Below are 23,925 nucleotides of genomic sequence, written 5' to 3' on the forward strand. Positions count from 1 at the left end.
GGTTCTTCAGGCTCTTCTGAAGTTGGTTTGTCCTCCCGGCCGACAGTGTCCTCCTTGGCCGTCGATACAGCTGGTTCGGCCGGTGTTGTTGCCGATACCGGTGGCTCAGTGCTCGAAGGCAGAGCTGCGAGAAAAGAAAATTGACACGCTCTCTTAAACTGGCACGCTGTGAAGTAGCATCAAACATTTGAGCATAATATAACGACCTGCTGCCGAAGGATAACAAACAACAATTCGAAGCCTTGATTTCCTTTTATTTTTTTACATGGGCGTATAGAGAAGGGTCGTCCGAAACATGATCAAAACTCGTTTGTGTTATGATTGCTGTCGACTGGTGAGGTTTTCAATCCGTTGTTCACACTGAGATATCTTTATGAACAAAATCGTTAAAATGACAAGATGCTACGACAAAAGCAATGCGGGAAATGCTACCTGGTGCCTGCACCAACGTGACGTACACAAGGGTGCCGTGTTTTGTTTCTTAGGTGAATCGGTCACCGGATGTGGTAGGAACCTAAGTCTGCGCGGTTCTTTCATTGCGAAAAAAAATTGAACCATCTGTCGCGTGTGTACCTAGCGATTTCGTATAAATTTTCACTTGCCTGTGGTCGGTGTAGTAGCCGGTTGTTCTGGTGTCGTGGTTGTTTCTGGTGTAGTAGCTTCTCCTGGTGTCGTTGCTTCTGCTGGCGTCGTGGCAGCTTCTGAAGTCGTTTCCGGAGTCGAAGCCGGTGCCTCCGTCGTTGTTGGCAGCTTCCTGTGGTCGAGTGTCTCAAATCCGGTAGTGCCAGTGACGGGAGCTTCAGTGACGATGGTGGGTTTAGGCTTTTGTGTCGTAGTTGCCTCTGGCGTCGTCTCAGGCCCGGCAGTGGTGGTCACCTCCACGGGCCTTGTTGTGGGCTGTTCCATTTCTTCGGGCACTTCAGATGTCTTTGGCGCTGGTTGCTTGCTTGTCGGCTCCACAGAAGCAGGTGGTGTCTTCGTCTCGGTTGTAGTTTCTGGCTTAGCCGTCGTCGCCTCAGCGGGAGTAGTCTCCGCGCCAGTGGTCGGCAACTCCGATGGCGGTGTTGGTGTTTCCTTTGTCGCGAACGGAGTGGTACCTTCCGTGGTGCTGGATGTCTCTGCAGCTGGCGTTACTGTTGATGACTCCACGCCCTTCTCTCTTTCTGGTGTTTCAGCCGTGGGTCCTTCGGGAGCCTCAGTGCCTAGAGTTGTGAGGATGTCACTCGGCGTCACTGGTGCCGTTGTCGCAGGCACCTCGGTGGTGCTTGCGACAGTAGTAGTAGTCTCCGGCTTGGCAGACGCTTCGGTAGTGGAAGCTGCCTCTGCAGGAGTGGTCGATGCCTCCTCTTTTTCGGTGGTGGATTCTGCAGGGGGCTGCGATGGCGTGTATTCGGGAGGTACTGGAGTCGTAGCCGGGGCCTCTTCATCTCGACCAGCATCTGGCGCCCTTGTCCCTGTCGTAAAGTATGGAGTTTCTGTAGATGTTGCTTCTGTTTCAGGAGTCTCATGCGTGGTAACCGCTTCTGGAGTGGTTCCAGACGACGTTGTCGTAGCTTCAGGTGTGGCACTTCCTGTCGTCGTTGGGCCAGTCACAGCTTCAGTGGTAGATCCTTCAGTGGCAGCGCTCGTGGTCCTTCCTTCCGTAGTCGCCGATGTTGCGGGCGTCTCTTCGGTTGCTGGGGTGGTCGTTCTCTCCACCTCAGTAGGCGTTGTTACTTCTGCCCCCGTTGTTGTTTCTGACGGTGTAGTAACGCTCTCGCTGACTTCTGGCGGTACAGTGGTTGAGATACCAGGGGTGCTGCTTTCCGGCGTAGAAGCGACTTCCGTGGTGGACGGTGAGGTCGACGCCTCTTCGGTTGTATGCGGAGTCGTAGGCTCTCCTGTTGTCACTGTTTCCGGTGTCTGACTTTCTGATACCTCCGACGTCGTTTCGGTTTCGCGAACAGTACCCGGAACTGTCGTTGCTTCACTTTTCGCAGGCGCTGTAGTAGCCTCTGTAGACGGGGTTACTGGCGCTGTTGTCACTTCTCCCTCTGTTGCCGCGGATGGTGTAGTAACCTCTGCTGTCGAAGCCGGAGTTGAAGAAGCTTCGGTGGCACTTCCTGATGGCGTCGTGGCTGCCGCTGTAGGTTTTGTTTCTCCTTCGCTAACACGTTCTGTTGTAGCTGAAGTTTCTGGAACGCCAGATGTGACCGGTTCAACTGTGGTGCCTTCTCTCGTGGTGCCCTCTGTGACTTCATGCGGAGTTGTAACCGTTGAAGGTGCTATGGTTGTGCCGGCTGCATACAGTGGCGTAGTCCTGGGCGTATCTTCTCTTCCAAGTTCAGAGACGGTTGTTTCTTCTTCGGCTGGTTTAGACGTAGTGCCCTCAGTAGCCTGTTCTGTTCCTTCCGTGGAAGCGGCAGGACCTGTGGTGACTTCCACTGCCGGAGTTGTGACTTCTTCAGTGACTGCTTTGGAAGGCGTGGTAGTTTCAGGTTTTGTTGGTGTGCTGACCGCTTCTGTCGTAGTAGACACCTGCGTAGGTCCCGCTGTTGTTTCTTCAGTAGCACCGGTGCTAGGAGCCGCTGTTGTTGAGGGCTCTGTGGAAATGGCTGAACCCGTGGTGACCTCTGCTTCCCTGGTACTGGTTTCTTCGGTGACCTTTTCTGAAGGCGTTGTAGAACCGGCCTCTGTCGCCGTACTGACTGTCTCTGGCGTCGTTGATCCTTCCGTGTGCGCCGTTGTGCCTTCTTCAGTGACACTGGTGCTAGGAGCAGGAGTGGTCGAGGCCTCCGACGACTCCGTAGCTTTGGGTACTGTGCTCACTTCCGGAGTTTCGCTAGAAGCCTCCTCCGTAGCAGCCGTAGCCGGCGTTGTCGTAACTTCTGGTGTCACTGGCGTTTCTTCAGTTATCTTTGGCGTAGTTTCTTTGGCCTCATATGGAGTAGTACCTTCCGCCTCCGCTGACGTAGACGGCGCTGTAGTAGCTCCTGCTTCCTGCGTCGTGCTTTCAGCGGCAGTAGTTGGGGCTTCGGGTGAGGTAGTAGTCACTGCGGGTGAAGTTGAGGTCACCTCTTCCTCCTTGGACGTCATGACACCTTCTGTGGTTGCCACTGTTGTTACACCCTCTGTGGTCACAGCAGGAGTAGAGGTGGCCGGCTGCGATTCGGTGGTCTGCGGTCCCTCATCCTCGCGTGGCCCTTCGGCAGTGATCGGCTTTTCGGTCGATGGCACTTCGCTACTCGGAGTCACGGGCTCCGTGGTTGCTTCTGACTTGGCAGTGGTTTCAGGCGTCGTCTCCTCAGTAACTGGTGGCTTCGTGGTAGTCTCTGCAGTCGTACTCGAGGCTTCCGTCGATACCTCTGATACCGAAGGTTCAGTCGTTTCTGTAAAAAAGAACAGAAGGCTTAGTGACTAAGAATGAAAAAAAAAGATACAAATGTATAACGCAGTAGAGACACGTAAGCGCAGAAAAGTAAGGCGGCAGAATCTATGCCCCGTACACTTACCCTTCGCGCCGAGAGTGGGTGCAGTGGCAGTGGTAACTCCCGGTGCAGCGGTCGTTGCTGTTAGGAAAAAAAGAAGCAACTCTGTTAGTTAGAATACAACGCTCTTTTGGTACGCTGAAGGACGATTGCTGTGGAACTCTGCTGTGGAAAAATAAAGCTTATATAACTTTTTTAAGCGTGACGGGAACGCGTCTGTGTATCTCGCACTAACACAGAGAGCTAAAAATTTAAATGTAGACTGTGCTGTCGGTGTCGAAAAGCATCACGCATTCGCATTATGGAGTGGTTCATTAAAACCGTACCCGGAGTGTCACTTTTCGCGTTTGACAGCTGCAGGTGTTCTGGTTCACTCTATGTGGTAATTTACATACTGTATCTGGCACAGCGCAGAGCAAGTAAGTTTCAAGCTCGTATGCTCCCCAGTTCTTCCCTGGCTTTCCTTTTTTTAACTGCTGTTAAGAACTTGAGCGCAGGCTGTTTGTGTAGACAAGGACCGCAGCATATAAGCTGACTAAGTTTTGCTCGGTATTATTACGTCTGCTTTTGCTATTCTGCCTGTTATCGCATGTACCGCGGCACGTGCGGATCTCACCAGAACTTCAATATATGGGCATAAGCGGAATATGTTCGTTAAACTAATCCGACGCATGTTGTGAATGACGTGACGACTGTTGTTGCAAAATGTTGCCTATTTTTTGTATGTCCGTCTGTGTCCTCCACAAAGACGCACAGTGGAACAAACTAAACGACATCTGGTGGGCGCATGGTTCTAATCTTAGAGCACCGTCCTTTGAATAATTATTCTCTATGATGATGGATACTCACGACACTCGTAGTGCGGACAACAGGCTCCCTCTGGATGCTCGACACGACACTTGCTGACGTCCTCTTCCGGCTCGTGGCACTTCATCTGGTCGCAGTTGACCATGCTGTTGGCGCACGTGCAGTTCACGTTGCACGGGTCCTGGGAGAAGATCTCGTCTCCCGGCTTGTACATGCGGCCCTCGAAGCGGCACTGGCCTGAAATGGCAATAAAATGCGCTATCAAAAAACGGTAACTGTTTCTTTCGTTGTGTGCTCGTCTCGTCTCGGTGCATAATTACGAGACCTTCCGCCATTTCCATTCCCCTAGGGGCATACGGCAAAAGAAAACAAATTGAAGAAAACAGTACTTCAAGTGTGTGCCGAAGAAACTTTGTTGATGCGACCAAAGCTGCAGTAAAGTAAAAAAAAAAAGCGTCAAAGAATGTGAAGACCACATTCAACTAGACTTCCTGCACTAGCTAAAGATGAGCTTACGTCAAAACACTTTGAGGCAGCGGTCGGAGTAAAATGCATAAAAAATCAAAGCATAATCACAGTGACGTTTACGGCTATTAAAGGACAACAGTGACTAAAACAAAATGAAAACAACGCGAAAGTTTAGCCAAGCGTAGCAGCCTGTTATTACCATCGTCTTCAGCGTCGGGAAAAGTGAAGTTCTGCCGACTTGGCATGTTCGCGCAGCCTAATGGCGTGATTCTGAAACCGTCGTGATAAGCATACACGTTTGCTTTTTCCTTCAGGTACGTGTCGCTTGTGGCAGTGCGCTCCCTATCCCGGAAAGTTTCCTCCGAGACATCAGTCTCGTCAAGATCCCTGCCTTCGCTCTTCAATATTGGTTTTCAAAGCCAAATAAAATAAACTCATACCCTGTCTTTAGACTCCCATATCAAAGCATCCCCGAAACATCTGTATTTAAATCTGTCTGTATTCTTTTCGCTGTTCTTCTTCTTTTTTTTTTTGTATGTGAGATTTTGAGCTGCTACTCGGAAATGCTATGAAGCTAGAAGATACAGCTACATGCTTGGTGTAACTTGCATGCTTAACTAAGTGATGCTGGTTCGTTTTAAGCTTTTGAAGACGCGCTTCTGACTATCCTCTCTAATGCACTTGAGAACGACTGAAACCGACGGTGACCCTAAGTTTCACTAAAGGACGAAGATTAAGTTACTTATAATGTTGAAGAACGGAACTAAGTAGGAGAAACGGTTACCCAAAATATTTTAGGACCCTTCGGTCAATCTGAGCACTGGCGCTCACTCTGGCGGTTCCACGTACCTTCGCCGGGAATGCCCGATGGGAACATGACAGCCATTGTAGTTGTTGTGTAAGGAACAACAGTTGTGGTAGCAGCGGTCGGCGTCAAGCCCTCGCCCGGCACGCCCTTCTTGCCCTCCACGGTTTCAAGCGTCGACGGAGTCGTGGCCGCAAGGCTCGTCGTCTCTGGGCCCACTGTCGTGGTCATGTCGGATGCTGTGCAAGAATAGGAGAGCGTTCACGTCGGTTATTACAACACGTCGGTTATACATACAATTTAAATGAACGAACAGTCTACGAGTCGATGGCAAACGGTTAGGGATATTTATGTTTTTATGTTTTGTTGTCGATATTGCCAAGAATGAGTCTTGTGATGATTTTAGAGAGAAAAAATATTAAATGCAAAGGAAGGAAAAACAACGCGCCGTTGGTGGCGCGTTGTTTTTACCTCGTACCTATCGAATACGAGGCGGATGCTCTATCACAAGGCCACCGCTTCTTTCCTTTTTTTTTTTTTTTACCGCTTCGGCAGCGGACCATCAGCGAGAGAGAGAGAGAGAGAGAGAGAGAGAGAGAGAGAGAGAGAGAGAGAGAGAGAGAGAGAGAGAGAGAGACTGCCAAACAGCTCCATCGACCACTGGGCTTTTTGCGCTTGATATTAATCATGCTAAGTCGCTTTTTCTCTTGTCATGTGATGCGCCTTTTCTTCGATCTTCTCTGCAATTTAATATCACCATTTATAGCTGTGGCTTCTTTTTGCCATATATTGAGTTCATGGCACGAAACTAGTAATTTATGGACGCCGACATAAGGGAAGAAATACGGGGACAATAAATAATCGTGCCACGAAGCTATATAAAACATAGCATAATCATTTCAGTCAATATTTTCACACCTCGGGCAACACTTTCAGCTCTGTACGTTTAAACCACCGATGAAACGAGTCCCCGTCGAATTGCATGGTCTGCATTCCGCAACGTCTTTTTCCATCGTATGCTATTTTCAGGTGATACTCATTGCATGATTGATGCGAAAGCATCATTAGACTATGTTGGCGCCGCATGTGTTCTCAAAATGTGTCGCCGGAAGTCGGCCCGTTTGTGACGTCATCACTCAATGAGCGGATGAGAGTTGTAAGCCATGGTATAAAGAAGTGCTCTATTGTCAACGAGTCATGAGTTATTAGTCATGTGACATGAAAGTGTCGAGCCATGTAACATGAGTCATGTGAGTCGTCAGTGACGAGTCATGGTCATGAGATAGAGTGCCGAGTCATGCCATGTGGGCAGATATACGTAGAAAGGCGTCTACTAGGACCCACCAATGTCGCGTCGACGCTAATGCTTTCGCATCCTCCCAATGCAGTTTCTGGAGTCATTTCTAATCTTTTTGTCTCGGCTTGTCACTTTGTAGTTGCGCCACTCTATTCCCTCATCAACTGCGATGTACAGAGCGGCCGCAACTCAGACCTAGTTTTGGCTCTCTTGCCGAGTTATTAAACAGTTAGTCTGCGCGCGAGAGAGTTTTTCAGAGCCCCCGTAACACTCACGGCATTCGTATCGCATGGGACAGCAGTGTCCTGGTTCGGATGGCATGGCTACGCATCCGTCCGATGGTGCTTTGCAGTCCTGCACGGCGCAGACCACTTCGTGACGCATGCAGTAGCAGTGCTTGCAAGGCTCGGTAGAGGGAACCTGCGCCCCGTCTTCGTAGAACTTTCCATCGTGCATGCAACCTGTCCAAGGAAGGGGGGGGGGGGTGAAAAAAAGAAGCGAAATGGTATTAGAGCGAGTTTTTGAGAGCCTCTTAGTGATATATTTGCTTACGGCCCGCATTTTTCTCCTGACTGACATGTGGCTTAACCAAACAGGTGCAACCGTTGGAATTTGGAAACCTTGTCTCCTTGGTTTATGTCCCCTTCTGCTTTGCTCTTCAAGTATATTCCTAATGGTTTTAGTACTGTCATACGAAATTTATATTTTATTGTTACTTGATACCTAAAACAACTAGCAAAAGTTCACTGAGCTCCATACCAGCAATAAAGTATAACGAAAGGTCCAAGTGTAAATATTGAAGTATGACACAAATGATGTTGGCAGCGCTTCAAAATGCACTCCAAAGCTTAAAAAAAGAGTTTGTGCCTACTCTTGCAGGGCCTAGCCACGCATATTGCGCCGTGTTGGCATTTTGTTGAGCATGCATGTGTAGTCGAATGTGGACAACATGTCGCAGCATGGCTGACGCTGGCCGCCAACTCACCTGTTGGAGCTTCAGTTGGCAGCAGGCCTGGTGGAACTGTAGTGGCTGCTTCTGTGCCTGTTTCAGTAAAAAAAATGTGATTCGTTTAACGCCTTATAAAGCTAACCGGGCTGTAGACACAATTATTTACTTCTGATGTGTTCATTTGGACTTAGAGCTAGGAGTAAAACTACCCTTGCCTCTGGCCTTGTACAAGACGGCATTATTTGCGCTCTTCTTATGCACTTCGATAAAAATCAGTGTCTGAAGTGTAGGCTGCTACCTGACCAACACAAATGGAAGGCTGTCGGCTAGATCCGGTAACTAAATTTTTCCCGATACTGCTCAAGTGCATTTGTAAAGCTGTCTTCTCCTTTAGATGACTCTTTATGCAAGAAAGCCATCCTAAAGGACGTCTATTTCAGGCATTTTTAGTGATGCAGTAGAATCATGGCTTCCAACGGAAAATAGGAAGCTAAAGTATGTGTAATAGTTTTCTTTTTAATTCTTATTTCAATTTTAGTATAATTTATTTTATCTATTTCAATCAATGTATTATATAGACTGGTGACCTGTAGAAAAAAAAGTTTTCTTTTTTTCTTTTTTTCGTCGATGCTCACTCGTCACCGACCAGTTTTCGCTGTGAACTTCCATTCCTTCCTCGTTTGTAACAAATGCGCTGCCGCTGTAGTGCCAACGATAGTTTTACTTGCTTTTATGTGGCCACATTCATTCAATAGATCAGCCTCTTCTGCATTCTTTTGGTCACTAGTCTCCAGATAAAAATAAGCCTTAAAACCTCTCCATTAGCGAAAAGCAGCTTTAGCTCTCAAAGAAAAAAAAAAGACAGAAGAAGAACGCGACGAAAGAAGCAAACGCACTGCAGTTGTATCTGGTAGGGCAGCAACTTGGCCTGGAGAACACGGGAGAGCAGCCGTCCACGTGAAGTTCACAGTCCTGTAGCACGCACGCGCTGCTGTTTCTGATGCAGTAGCACACTTCGCATGGCTTCTTGGGGTCCTTGGGCATGCGGGCTCCTTCCGAGTAGTGCTTGCCGTCGATGTAGCACCCTGCACGGGCAAGTCAGGCGCAACGGCTGTCAGCACTGCTGCGCGTCCTAACAGTGTAATGCGTGTTCTCTTTTGCATGCATTACTTCCACATTGAAAGCTGAATCATGCAAAAAACTTTTTTTCTGGTACACGATAAGCAGTTAATTATTCTTCTAGGTCAAAATGCTAGCCGATGTTTTATTTGCCTCGCGCGTCGTAACCTAGGAGACGAGCGATACTCTCTTTAGGATGCCGTTCCACGGCACTCGTAAATAACTTAAAAAGCGACTTAAGCACATTACGTCGAGAGCATGTAATGATATCCGTGGTACTCCTGACTACGTAGGAATGTTTCCGGTAAGAGATTTTTCCAGCTCGGGAGGTCATTTCTGAATTTCCTTTCTTGTCGCTTTGCTAAACGAACGTTTTCGTACACCTCTCTAAAAGAAGTGGGCATTAGCACATTGAGTTCCTTGAAACTAGTGGTCGACCTGCTCAGCTCTTCATTAAAGCGCTTTCCATTAATTAGCGCTGGAAATAGAAAGAAAGGCAGAGGAAAACTGGCAACCGTACCTGCTCCTTCGTCGGTGAACGGCGCTTCTGTTTCTGGCTCGTAGAGGGCGGTAGGTACCGGCACTGAAACGAAAACGCAGCAGCGCAACTGCCGATTGCAGACGCTTGCCTCCTTTCTCCGAATTGCCTCGTCCAAAAACAGCGCGCCCGCATCTCCGCATTGTCTAGACATGAAAGTCGCATCAATGGACGTTGCTGGTGGTATTTACACTGCGTAACTTGGGGTAAAAAACGTACCCTTGCATTCTACTACGTATAACTGGGGCTCAGACTCATGCTGCTACTTTCACTAGCAAAACATTTCGGGAAAGCAATTAGATATTGGAATTGATTGATTGATTGATTGATTGATTGATTGATTGATTGATTGATTGATTGATTGATTGATTGGTCGATCAGTCGATCGTAGCTTCGACATCATTGTCAAATGAGTGTCATTAAGTAGTGGCATGTGGTCAAGCTGGACGATAGTAATTTTAGTTTAATATTTTATAAAAGTCTCTTCATACTGCTATAACTCATGCCCAGCTTCATTTAACATTGGTAATCCTGCGTCATCTGGTGGGTGTCCGTAGCGAAACGCGGACAACGCAGTCTTTATATTAAAACTTGCAATTTTGAGAAATCTGTCGTAGTTGCGAGAGATTTCTGCTTGACAATAGTGACCATCATGGCCGAATTTTCCTCCTGGATGCGACATCTGGCATATAAATTGCTTCCTGCATTCACACAATAATATTCGATGACTATGAAAAATAACAGGGTTATATCAAATATTCTAAATTCGAGGAGTAATTTCAATTGCAGCCTGCAAACTAGAATCGCTTGTCAACATTTGCTGAGCTTGCTTATGTTTTGAGGACTCATTAAGCTGAAAGAGCGCGTGCGGCATGTACCACGTGCCGGTGACTTACCTCGCACTTTTAGGCACACCAACAACAACAAGAATCAGCAGTAACAGCAAACTTCATTCATAGTTTCCACTTAAAAAAAAAAAAAAAAAGCAAATCACATTTGGGCGCATAATCAAACACCTTCACGAGCATCTCCGAACGGATGTCTCTTGTATCTCTTAATCTGTTACTGTATGGTATCTCTTACTGCTGGCGATGCTGCCGCTCCTGCAAGCTCTACAACCTTTCATCGCCTCATTCGGATGACCTTTCCTGAGTGATCCTGCAGGGTAGGGTTAGAAGATCAAATATGCATGATCTTTGCGTGCGCTGCACCTAGTTCGTTTTGTGTCGTATTTTCGAGCTTTTCTTTTGCGTACGACAACACTGTCTAACCTTTCCTTCTCGTTCCAGAGACTTTGCACGTGTCATTCTTAATGGACAGTGCATGTATAAAATAGTAGAATGTGATAACGGGGCCTTATCCGGCCCGTCTGCACTGCTTAGTATGTCAAGGACACTACTCCTCTGCGCACCGCGGAGGAGCTGCCTGGAATAGGAATTCTAGGGAACAAAATTACAATATAGCCATCGCCGAGCAGAGGGGAAAGGAAGGAGGTGTCTCGCGTGATTCTCGTGAATTAGAAATCGCACGCCGCGGCGGTCTCGCCCTTTTCATATACGTCTGGGCGTCTCCCTGCAACCGTTGACAAGGTCGGTAGGTCACGACTGAGCGCCCCGCTCTAGACAAAACAAACTCACGCCATTTGGGTATAACGTTGTCAACGTGTTATAAAATGTTTGGAGATACATTAGTAGAGGAGGAATATCGCCGTCATTTATACGCCTGAACGCCTCTTAAAAGCCAGAAGCAGCCTTGGAAAAAAAAAATAAAATAAAACGTCGCTTTATATCTTAGCCACGCGGTCGGCATGCGAACGATTCTGTAACGCGAGGCCAGATGCGCCCAACGAGGCTGTATTGCTGCTGCATGCCTCGTCAGCTTATGATCTTCGTGTCTTCCTCCATAACGCCCTCTGTGAAATGGCCGTATTGCTACCAATGGAGTGGCAGCCTTAGGTTTTCCTTGTTGTTGCTGTTTCCTGAATCACACTTTCTGCTGAAAATAACAAATTTGCACAAGCACTTCCTCTCTGGAGCAAGAGTAGCGCGCTGCCATAGTTAGCATTTCTCTTTCTATCCTGTTTTTATTTCCGAGGAAAGTTTCTTCTGACAAAACGAGTGAAAGAAATGCAAACTACTATCCGGCTTGTACTAGAATGTATTGCGCACCACGTGTTGAGGTAAAAAATTGTAATCACCAGGTCAACTAAACTGCCGCCTATCGCACGGATTGGTTCATAATTTTCGCTTAAAGAAATGCGAGGTTCTTAAGCCGGACTCTTTCTCGAGTTGGCATAAGTCCTTTGTGCGGATTCAACGCTTGGCAATTTTCTTTTTCTGTTCCCCTAGTGTTTGTTGGGGAAGATCCAGGTTTCCTGATTGTGAGAAATGATGGTTTGTGCATTTTTTTTTAAATAATAAATCATATCTTAGTGATAATACTACTAGCATTGTTCAAATATATTCCCAGAACACGGCCCGCTGAATTTTTCATTTTTTAAATTAGCGCGGTGAGTTTCATCTGTTTCCCAAGAGAACATAATTTCGCTTCGGTTTTCCTAAAAAATTGCCCATCCATATAATATAACTTTATGAGTTCACACTGAACCTTCTTTTCCTTTGATTCTCGACTTGGCGCTGTCATCGTGGGTGCTAGAGCAGTCATAAAAATAAAAAAAGTGCGCTCGATGATGTTCAGTGATCAAAAGCTATGTGCGGTGATTATTACTTTGAGGAGTGAAAGACACAGCGAATATGCATAATGGAGACGCGCTTCATCTTTAGAATCTTAACGTGTAAATAACGTTGCTACAAAGATCGTGTTTCTGTCTGCTGTAAACAGGCCAGCAAAAGCTATTTCTAGAATCGTTGAGGACTTAGGACCTATCTTATTTCGTCCGGGAAATGTTTAAAGATGGTGCAGAGTACAGAGTCCACTTTAGGAACCTCCGTTCTGCGCTTAGTGAATCGTTGCTATGAAAATGGCGCTACCTGAGCCGGCCAGTGTGCGCGTTACGTCCGGTCCACGCTAGGCGTATTCCGATTGGGAAGCCAGCGCTTTCGCCTTCGCGGAAGGGAACGATGCGCTGTGCTTGGCGGTGCCTGCGTGTCGTCCCTGACGGCGTGAAAGCACGCAGCACGAGATCCCTGCCTGGTGCCTTCAGGCGTGCCTGTTTGATTTCCCATTCGTCACGTCTAACTTCGCCTCCGCATGCCGCCGTTTCCAACGGTATTCCTACTCCTCCTCACCACGTCTCCTTCCATACTCAACAGTTTTCTACTTTTCATCGTTTTCTTTTTCGACTGAATGCGATCTAGACACCTGCCTGTTGCGACGCTTTGTTGAACGGCATCTTTTCTTGCTTTTCATGCCTATAAGAAGCGTAGTAGGTAGAGAGCAAGGAGAATAGAACTCTCTGTCAGCCCAGACTTAGAGAATTAGTATTCTACATATAATGCGAAGACAGGTCCGTTTGTCCAAGTTTGCTCCGCTAGAGGGATAAGTAACCCGGCCAGTACACCTGTATCTACGTTCTAGAAGACGGGATATAAATTTATCGACCAAGTTGGCGTAAGGATGGTCTTACATACGAAAAGTTGTACCTCGTGGGAAATCTTCATCAAAGCGGGAAAGTTTTAATGATGATGTAAAATCTAAGTGAACGAATTATGTCCACTCAGAAAACGAAGGTCGCGCCTTGCGAGGCGCGGCGCTGGGGGCCTTGCACAAAATGGCGCCGTTAACAATTGAGTACATCACGTCGCTCACCTGCGTTCGTAAGTGTGTGTGCGTGAGCTTTGTCTGTCATCATCATCATCAGCCTGACTATACCCACTGCAGGGCGAAGGCCTCTCCCTGTCTGTATTTTTTGTCTGCACTCCACTCCAACGCCACCGTTCTCACTCAGAGTAGCTTAGCGGGCTACCATTGCCTCTCCCCCCCCCCCCCCCCCTAGCTTTCTAGCAATCGCGGTTAGTTCGTTTAACAAGGCAACATAGCTGTTGACCTGACTGCACATAGTTCCGTGTTACACAGATTGACCAAGATTTATCGGTAGCCATAGGGGTGGAATTGAGAAGCTGTCGATGAATTTTTGAACCATGAAGTGCCTAGCTCAACCAATTCTGAGAACAGTCGCGCGGATTGCATAGCTGCTTTCTCTACATTGTTGTGAAATGCTGCTCACTGAATGGCGTCCGAGGCACCACGGCGTTGTGCGCACTTGTAGCTACACACTGTTCCCAGTCTCGACCCGAACTGCGGCCGCCGATCAGGGCGAAGCTCGGCGCCCCATTCGCGGATTTGATGCTGCAGCTGCAGCAGTTCCCGAGATGCCTATCTCGTCCACAGGGCACGTTCTCTCGTGTATACCTCGCCGCTCAGGCCGCGGGGCGTTTGAAAGTTTGGCGTGGCGTGTCCGGTACGAATTTATGGCTCCCTTTCTCTTTGCATCTTCCCTCTCCGCTCTCCTTCCTTCCACCTAGCCAGTGGGGCCCCGCTGGCGGCGCGCGTTAAAAGAAAAGAGCATTGACCTTCATAGTCCGCGGCCCTCCATTACACGGCCGCACTGAGGATGGGAGCTCCGGTTAAGCGTCTCGACCGGCGCGGTTCGGGTCAGTGCAGTCTTATCGAGCGGACTGCAATTAACGAGGCTCGCGCATTTTCCTATAGGCTACGAGTCGCGTTCTTCTCGCGGAGAAAGGAGTGTGGCTTGCTACGCCTCCTCCTTGTCTCCCCTACACTCCCTCCCACCTCCTCCTATTGCCGCCCTCAGTGTGCTGTGCCGTTGGGGCATGCGTCTGTCGGACCGTCTGGTGTGGGGCGGGCGCGATGTTCGTGTGTTACGGCTGTTGCGTGGCGACGCACCACTGGCCTCTCTCCATGGGTCGGTCGTTCACTGGGTGCGAGAAGCCGACGATGCCCTGTTGCATCGCTTCGCTGCACCATTCGGTACAGCCACGTACGAGGCGGATAAAAAAAAAAAGAAATAAAATAACATACAAAAAGCGATGAAAGTAGTGCACGAGTCAAATCCTCCTCTTCCTGCCCTCTCTAGCTCTGCGTTCACACTTACTGTTTTCCTTTACTACGAAGCGAGCGGGATCCTTTTGTCTTCTCCCTTTCGCAAGCGTTCTGGAATCCAGGGAAGCGGATGTGTATTTCAGTGTACTTTTAGATTTTTATTTCTTAATTTTCTTATGAATTCCATGTTATGCAAAGTCAATATGTCTTTATAATGAGCTTCTTTTTTTCACCTACATATTGCGCAAGCACGCTCAAATTTCGGCTAGTGAAACCGATTTTTTTTCTTGACCTTGTAGAGCACAGCAGGGACATCAGCAGCGCCAAAAGCTACTCACAGTACTAGCAGCATCTTGTACAAGCAAAACAACCTCTCTGACCACCGTTGAAAGGTGTCACGTTCAGCGCAGTGAAGGCGTTTTCCCAACTTCGACAAAAATGAAAACGAGTGCTTGCTGCATAACGTCTTACGCAAGCGCTCGAGCACACACACGTTTTGTAGAATCAAGCTGTTCTACGCTGCTACGCTCAGCACAAAAGAAACAAACCAACTACTTGCACCTTAATTTTATACGATATCAACATCGTTAATGTGCTTTACACATTGCTACACTCATATCGCAGCACGGTAACTTTCCCTAGCGCAGCAGCGAGATGCAGCAAAGCACGTTGCACCGTTCTAAACAAAGCATCGCGTTTGTGGCAGTTTTGCTGAAGCCTTGATTACCTTGATTAGAGTCTAATAGTTAAAGTATTAACCGCTTTGGTAATCTAAGCAGTGTTAAAAGCTGCTGTGGATCTCAGTGATGACTGTGATTTCTCACTGATTTGAAAATGAGCTGCAGCCTTGCGCCAAACATTGGTGCAGACAGCTCCACGTTTGCGACGTTTTTATCATGTAGCGGTACTGCCAGGTTATATTAGTTATCTCTACCATGGGTATACTTTATCGCATCAGCATCATGTTAATCGCCAAAGCAGGAGGGCTTAAGTAACAAAGCTGAGATTCTGCAAGCAGCGAGCGGGTTGGCACTCGTCTTGTGTAGTTATGCTATGTATTTAACCATCAATTTATAGCCCTAGCGACGTCAGGGTTACCAATTCGCGCGTAGCACGCCTTAGTTCCAGTTGAATTTGACATTTAAATCAACGTTCCACGGCTTGAATATAATGCTGTGAAATTTGCTTGATTACTGTAAAACTACTTCTTTCAGTTAAACTTTTTAGTTCTCGTAACGTCAAGGTAGCAATGGCTTTGCAAAACAACCACGCATGATTTGCAAAACGCGTGTTCTCTTCGTTTTCAGTACGATTTGCCACCACACATCGTATCTTCCGACTAGTACCTAGGTTGGCAGTGCAGTTTTCATGCAGAGCGGGGAACCGTGTCTCTCTCATTGTGACTGGGGTGACGTGGTTAACACATGTGCGGGGGGAGCCGTAAGCTTCGGAAGTGGCCTCTCTCGTGCAAACAATCAAACTCGGCTGAAAAAACAGAATCATGCCTTGTTACTGTCGACGCATGCACATGCAAGATTGGCATGAGACACTAGGCCCATAGTTAAATCGCTCACTTTTTAGTTTCTTCAGCAATAAATACTGGATAGTCGCTTTGTTCGTGCTGTAACTTATTGCCCATAAAGTTAAGTTACGCTGGGGGCTACTTCAAGCTGTCTTATGCAGAATTTTGCCTAGTGTCTTCTCCTCTCTGCGTAATGTGAGTTACAGAAATAAATCTTCAGTTAAAACTGATACCTAATGTAAACATTTGCGTTCACTCCTGCCTTGTATGTGACAACTGTAGCCGCTACTATTTTATTGTAAAAATTTCTTGCCCCCCCCCCCCCCTCCCATAAAGAAAGACTGAACACCCTCGTTTGCAAATAATCAACGCTACTGCATACGGAAGCCAAATTAGTTGAGAGAGTTCTTGAAGTACGGATGACTTTAATCATGCTATTTTGACTTGTATCTACGAAAGTTCTAAGGCACGATACTTTTCTAATTCCTGATTTATTGCAGGCATGAGTGAATCAGTTCTTCTCACGGTTTTGATAATGAACGCTTGATAATGAACTTTTATTCCATTTGGCAGATTTCTGCTATTTGCGCGTCATATGTTGTTTAGTTTATAGTAGTTTTAATTTATAGCAAACAACCTCTCAGAACGTGCCTCAAATTGCTCCTGGCAGTGCAAAACGAGCACATCGATCGTATTACTCATGTTTCTTCAGCCGAGCATCTTTTGTTTTTCTTTAATAGAGCAGGCAATAGACATACGTCATACGTGCAACCAGCAGCACATCAGACCTGTGTGCCGTGCCAGGGAGGTGAACAGTGCTCAGATACCAGCTGGTGCCAAAACAAAGGTAACATAAAAATCCATGCAGTTAGTAATGGGTGCACCGGCAGAGGATATAAAGCACGAGTGCACCTCGCTTCGGGGACCACAACGCTTGAAGTTTTATAAACGATGCTTTCGTAAATTTAGACTGCTGAAACACAGGCGAGAATATCATATCGCTGTTTTCTTTTCTTTTTTTTTTTTTTTTTTTTTTTTTGAAGGAGTAAGCTGCGATTACTGTGAGTTATGCACCTTCATTCTGACTACATCTTTAACAAATAAAGATGGTCCTCGTTATAAAAATGCCAACGAGGAATATCCTGACACTGAATAGTTTCTTGAATAGTTGTTTGAAACTAAATAATTTCGTCGAACTGCTTTTGGTTTGTTTGAAAAAAAATTCGATATAAATTCTCAGTACAAAGTGACTGCCTGCAGCAGTTGCTGCTTACTGTATTACTAAAATTATAGAGACTAAGGTTAGACGTGGTCTTTATTCTTGATGCAACTCTGTCTTAGCGCTGCTGTAAGAACGACAAACGATTCGAAAAGTGAGCGCCTGCGAGGTTTGTGCAAAAGCGTTGTGCTCCCTCGAAGCCATCCATTCACGCAAGACACCGCCCAGGACAGGGGAAGACCCAAAAGGTCGGCACAGGAATCGGGCCCGGGGTTGGTCCGCACATTGACACCAGGGTGAGGTTGTGCTTTGGGGAGAGGGATTTGCAAGTTGACACCGCAAGCCACCTTACGTCCCTGAGCAGATTTGAGGCTGGGAAATGCACATCATCACGAAATCTCTCACTTCTGCTCTCTCTGCTTTTTTGTTTCCATTTGTTGTGTTTTTTATCCGATGAGCCTGTCCATAAGTTCTGAGGGCTAAACTCAAGGCAAGCTGTTGTCTACGCCTGTTACAGGAACAAGCTGCATTAGTGTTAGCATATAAAGATGAGGTATCCGAAAGTGTATGTTCTGCTTGAATTTCACGAAAATATTGCTACACGGTCCGGTCTCGTCGCTGACTTTATCCGTGCTAATATTCTTAACTCACTTTCTAATCGCGTATTTGATTTTTACTGCTATCAAGGTGATCAACTAAGATATGTTATAATTTTGTTCCTAGCTTTTCTTTTGTTGTGCAACAGCAGCCGATTAAACAGCCCGATATTTTCCAGTTTGTTTAATGTCTGCTCGTGAGGTAGCTAAGCGCTCTACTTGATAGCTGCATTTTCGAAACACGTTCGCTATTCTTTAAACAACCATTATTTCAGAATATTTTCGTAACGGTTTGAATTTTAAAGAATTATCAGTGCTAAAATGCGGCATCTCACTTTTTTTTTTTCCGATAAGAAGGAAAGCTGAAAGAACTAAGCAAAATAAAATTAAGGACAAATGTAACCCTCGATTTGGAACGCCCTCAATTAACCTGACAAAGGAGAATGTACATTCCGTCAAGGTTGCAACATTGAGCATGTCGTAGGACTTCAACGAATGGAAGATCCGCTCAGGGCGCAAGGTGCGACAGCAGTTATCCACTAGTCCCCCATGTGCGAGGACGTGCTGGTGATGGTGAAGGCAAAAAAATAAAAAAAATGGGGGGGGGGGGGGGGCACGAAAACAGAGAAAGAGGAAAATTTGGGAGTGGGTTCGTCTTTTGCCACCGCTCTCCGGGGTTTCGTGCGTGCAAGGAAAGGAGGGTGGGATCCACCTAGGTTAGTCGAAGAAGATACGTGCTTCGTGGTCCGTACCATGCGCCCCCAAAGTGTCTGGCCGCTCGGCGGACGTACCGGCCGGACAGGCGATGTCGGGGCAGCACTCGCCGGGTCGCTTCGTCACCGTGCAGTCGTCGCCCAGCTGCTTGACGTAGGGGCACACGCGTAGGTAGCACATGAGCATGCTGCTCACGCACGTGCAGTTGAGGCACGCCTCGTTCGTCTCGATCTGTTCTCCGTTCTCGTAGTGCTTCAGCATGAAGTAGCAACCTGCAACAGAGCGTCATCATTATCGCCCACACGTCGGAGAAACCCTGCCCATCACGAGCCAACATCTATTTCTCTCTTTCTATTTCCGTGCTTAGCAGCAGCCGGGAAGGGAAAGATCTCCTGCACTTAACGTTTCCTATGTGCATTTTTTGTCTAATCCGGTTACTTGAGTGCGTAGAAGTCTCGTCACGTACGCGGCGCGATCTGTTTACCAGACCTAACCTGCGGGTACCTAACTGTATACCTCCGTTACAAGGACGCGTAAGTGGTTTGCTCGGATGCCTCCGTCGGCGTCAGTTCGGTGAACTGCGGACACGGGAAAACTCTGAGTCTTTGTCTAACCCGCCACGTGAAGTGTGATATGTGAGCAGATAACGAGACACGACTTTTCTGGCATTGTCGGAGGCGCTGAAAGGGTGCTCAAGCGTCTGCTTGAGCTTTCATGCAAAAGCAAGGGGCCGCAGCAGAGTGGCGTTTACTATTGCTTAGAACGGTTAGGGCGTGGAACTGTGCTCAACAACACTGCACTGACGTCATAGTCGCAGCTAATTTCAGCCCGGGATATTCTTGACCCCACTTTCACGCTGTGAGAGTACAGTGTGGTATGCATCCGCTACTTAGCACGAGCTTATCTGTGTCAGTGGAAGCCTTCACACAGACCCGTACTTTCCCCGTCTCTTGTCCTCGAAAATTCCAGCTTCTCTCAAAGCTTTTCACCATTTCATCTCTCACACTCTCTCTTTTGTCTTTGTTTGTACAGTTGTCTGCTTTTAGCGCGCCTTTCGTCGCCTCCACTCACTTTTGGTTCTTCGACCTGAAATCACGATGGTTCAGAACACTCAATCGCATTCCCCGCAGTAAAAGACGCCTCCATTATCTGCCTGCACTTGCGCTAATTGCGGTAAACATTTTACAGGCGCCTTTCCTTATGCTTTCATGGGAAGCTTATCAGTGCCCACTCAGTGGCTTCTCTGTGTTACTTTTCTTGCCGTTTCTAACAGAGCCGAGACGATCGCTTGAGTCACGCCTCTGACGCTTATCCGAAAGTTTACGAGTCTATACACTCGCGTCGGAGCTTAGCGTCAATTGAGTGAATCTTCGTCCTTCGCCGTTCACGTCGCCTGAAACGAATGAGCCAACGACGTCGTCGCTTCTTCTATTTTTCCTCGCACTGTCCCTAAACTCGCGACCGCCAGTAAGAGGTTTTCAGAGGCTTCAAAGACCTGTCAAGCGGGGAACAATGGTCAGCAAAATTAATTATACACGCGCAGCAGCCGGCCGCGATAGTGACCGATCAAGCAGCGCGGCGCCGACGCCACCGGCCGGACGACGCTATTGGGGCATTGTTTGGGGGGCCGCACACCTGTCGTCGCATGTTCGACAAGTCGCAGCTGCTGCCACCATGTTTAAAAGTCATACGTGCGTTGCTTATCCTATAAAGCGCTGGCTCCTGGTAGCCGAAGACTTGCCAAATAGCATCGAAGAAGGAAGGGTCAGCATTGCTTGAATTAATAACGAGGGGACCTTGCCAGTTGTTTGTGAATCTTCTTGTTGGTTTATCTGGAGGCCTTGTTACCTTCTAAAGGCATTTCGTATTTGTTTTTTGTTTTTTTGTCGCGACAAACAACTTCTGGCTCAGTCGTTTTAACATACGCGCTCAAGTCAATAGAAAATTACACATTTTGTTTTAACTTGTTTCGCTACGAACCTTACGTAAATTAAATAGGAAGCGCATAAACTTCAATTCCTACTAAAAAAGCGTACGAAAACGTCTCTTTCTTGGCTTAAACTGTACTACTTCTCGAAGAATACTAACCAACTTTCACTTCATGGCCAGTTGTGTTTCAGCTCAAACCTTTTGTAGCAAATGTTTTTCACATTTCGTTCAGTTAACTGCAGGGGGGTACTAATTTTCAAGCGGTAAACCTCAATATGTTTGTTTGACTCCTGCAAACACTTCGAGCGAAGCTCAGCCTGGCGAATGCAATTGATCAAAAGGTAACGACGACGAGGAGCTGCGAGTGTGGTAAATCTTCATTCGCTACTTGATTTGCCACTTAATATGCGGCATCAGTTTTCCAGACACTGCTGCCTTAATGACGTAGCTTTAAAGTGCTGCACTTTTTTACCCTTTCTGGCTTAGCGCTGTTTTTAGCTCACAACACTGAACGCTCACCTGAAACTTTTAAATCAATTTTAGTGGCTGATTATTCCTTTTAAGGTTGACCACTGCTAATTTACTATATACTGCCTGACATTCTTCTTCTTCACTGAGATAAAAAAATCTAAAAAGAGCTTCAACTCGAAACAGAAATTTTGAAACTGCTGTATCCAGATAATATATAAACGTATAGATAATAAAACGCTGTTAAAAAAAAAAAGACATTCCCGCAAAATTTTCCATGATGCCTAGTACTAGTAGTGAGTTCTATGTGCCCACTTTACGAGACGTCTGCACGACACGCACTCACACGCAGGCACACACAAACAACAACAACAAAAAAGAACAAGCTTCTTTGTAAAGCCGGCGGATTTCGCTTTCTCAAGAAAAGCTCGGCATTATTGCCTCCGTCTATCCGGTTACGTGCGACAGCCGATATCCGCCAGTTTACTGCTGCCTTGTCCTGGCTTACAGTAATTCAAGCATTACCAACGACGCGAGCACGTTTGTGCGAAGGTGATAGCACGAATCGGGTTGCGTTCCTCGAGAAGAAGGCCTTTAAGAGAGGAGAAAGCTGTAGAAGAGCAGCGCACAGTCACGAGTGTCTTCACGCTCCCAACAGCTAAGCTCAAGTTCCTCAATACGTACACGCCGCCTCCGACTCGTACTTCTAGTAGAGTGCACATATTTCGCAGCTACCGGTGCGCCGATGATGGAAACCGCCGGCAGCGATATATTGTTAGCTTTTGTTTGTCTCGATTTCTAGAGGATACTCGCACGTCTTTTCTGGGTATCAGGCATGGGTATGAAGGTCTTCACTTACCCCTATCCCGCGGAGACCGGACTTCTGATGAAAGTGGTGCTGGAAAAAAAGAAGAAAAAAAAAACACTCTGGTAAGCATCCTTTTTGAAAACATCGCTTTCCACTCCCGAGAAATTAAAAAAAAAAAATACAGCTCGAAAGTGCCGCTTGCGCAGAACGCTGTTCCGTAAATTCTTAGGTGAAATTCAGTGCGTCCTCTCACTCACTCACTCACTCACTCACTCACTCACTCACTCACTCACTCACTCACTCACTCACTCACTCACTCACTCACTCACTCACTCACTCACTCACTCACTCACTCACTCACTCACTCACTCACTCACTCACTCACTCACTCACTCACTCACTCACTCACTCACGCATGCACGCACTTCTATCAATGTCAGCGAGAGCCCACAAAATTCTTCATTACTTCTGATCAATCATTACAAGTAACTTAATCACTGAAAGAATGACTCGCCTCTCGTCAGCATGTCAGCTCGCAGGCAAGAAAGCCGTCTCTAGAGCTGCACTGCGACTTTGGTTCCTGAGCTTATATCTGATGAAATTCAATTGCACGAACTCATGAAACCTTTCGTACGTACTGGGGTTTAATACTGCAGATTCGATTTAAAAAGAGCTCCTGGTAATCATGACCGAAAAGACGTTATTCAAGGCGGCTAGCTCTATCCTGGACGTGCACACTGGCTGAAACACCTTCACAATTTTTCGGTATGCAAATCAGCAATTCACGGTGCTCGTCCACAAACCATCCAGTCCAATTTTTTTCGTCCTAAGAAGTGCGTTAGCCTGTTTGACGACGTAAGCAAAGAAATATCCACGTTTGGAGCTTCCCTTCAAATGCCGGCTCAGAGTGCTTCGTCTCGGCACGGATCGGGTCGACTGAGTAGCCTTGCGCGCGGGTCTCCTCTAAGCCTACAGACATTCCTTCAGCACGCCTTTTATATGAATCGTGTGCAGACGTGCTGGCAGGCGGGCAGGCTTGAAAGCCTGAAAGCGCTCAGTAAAATGGCCACCGAGCTACCAGACAAAACTAACAAAACTATACGAAAGCAAGAAAGAAAGTCAAGGAGCCACGAGGCGACGCCGCGAAACTTCACACGCCAAGCGCCCTTCCACTCTTATCGTTTGATCTTCTAAATAAGGCTCATTATCGGAAGGGGGAGGAGGGACGCAGTGTGTGAGCACGCGTGTGCACACAATATACAACAACCTCCCCATCGAAGCCGCCCGTCCGGCCGTTGTTTGACTGAACAACGGAAAATAAAGCGGCCCCAGCAGACGGCGGGGCTGTTCTAGGAGGAGGGGATAGAGGGAGATGGGAGGAGGTGGAGACGGCGGAGGAGACGCGCGGAGAGCCTCCCAGCGCTCCGAGTGCTCCTCTGGCTGACAGGCTGCTGAGGGGAAAATTGCTCCCTTGTGAAAAATCCCTGCTCGTGAACAGTGGACTCTGATAGATCTTGGTGGCAGCGGTGGCGGCGGCAGCGGCGGCTCTGTTCCGCGAGACGTGGCGAGCGGCATCTTGGCGGTAAAGTGCCCCGCCGACGTTGTCGGCTGAACAGCCCCAGACTTGCCCGGGTTGTTGAACCCTTCCCATCTCGTCTCTGGCGCAGACCTGCAGCTGCTGTGTGCGCGTGCCCAGCGTCGCTGCTCGGTTCTACTTTTGTCACCAGTGGTGATGCACGTGTGTCTCAAAGCGCAGTGTTGTGCAAAGCCCTTGTGGCGGCGACGGTTATTCGCAATGCAAGAAGTTTGCTCCCGATTTCTCGCATTAGGAACACAGCAACTGGGCGTGGTATGAAGGAGGGCACACTATGAATGCCCAGCAGTGAACTTCGTCGTTCTGCCCTTCTGTGCCTCGTCGTCTTCAAGAACTTATTCATCTGGCTCTTTACAGAGCACCGACAAACTTGTTACATGGCAGGCAATTTTCTTCTGAAGCTGGCATGGATCGAGATTGCACCGGACATAGAGAAAACACAAACCTGCACCCTGCTTGCCCTTTGACGATGTCGCACCATTTGTCCCTCCTCGGAACTCTGCGTCGTATCGCACGACTGCAATCACTCTTGTGCTCGGACAGATCCCAATAGGGCTATTACAGAGCGGCCATAATTCGGATGTGCGCTAAGAAGAACGTAAC

General features: G+C 47.5%; 1 protein-coding gene across 1 annotated transcript in view; it reads right to left on the bottom strand.

Annotated features, from left to right (window-relative positions):
• Window positions 1–23,925, bottom strand: part of tnc (tenectin) — a 104,639-nt gene that overhangs the window by 21,560 nt on the left and 59,154 nt on the right. The window contains exons 4-13 of the mRNA XM_084597050.1: window positions 21,780–21,818; window positions 18,601–18,795; window positions 9,433–9,495; window positions 8,690–8,878; window positions 7,830–7,886; window positions 7,120–7,305; window positions 5,592–5,786; window positions 4,317–4,511; window positions 3,492–3,548; window positions 603–3,368 (exon numbers count right to left, since the gene is read on the bottom strand). Of these exons, the coding sequence (XP_084453176.1) occupies window positions 603–3,368; window positions 3,492–3,548; window positions 4,317–4,511; window positions 5,592–5,786; window positions 7,120–7,305; window positions 7,830–7,886; window positions 8,690–8,878; window positions 9,433–9,495; window positions 18,601–18,795; window positions 21,780–21,818 (3,942 nt within the window). The remainder of the gene's footprint in view (window positions 1–602; window positions 3,369–3,491; window positions 3,549–4,316; window positions 4,512–5,591; window positions 5,787–7,119; window positions 7,306–7,829; window positions 7,887–8,689; window positions 8,879–9,432; window positions 9,496–18,600; window positions 18,796–21,779; window positions 21,819–23,925) is intronic.

This window comes from Amblyomma maculatum, chromosome 3, assembly GCF_055883805.1.
Source record: "Amblyomma maculatum isolate TAMU_Amacu chromosome 3, ASM5588380v1, whole genome shotgun sequence".
In the NCBI taxonomy this organism is placed as follows: domain Eukaryota; kingdom Metazoa; phylum Arthropoda; class Arachnida; order Ixodida; family Ixodidae; genus Amblyomma; species Amblyomma maculatum.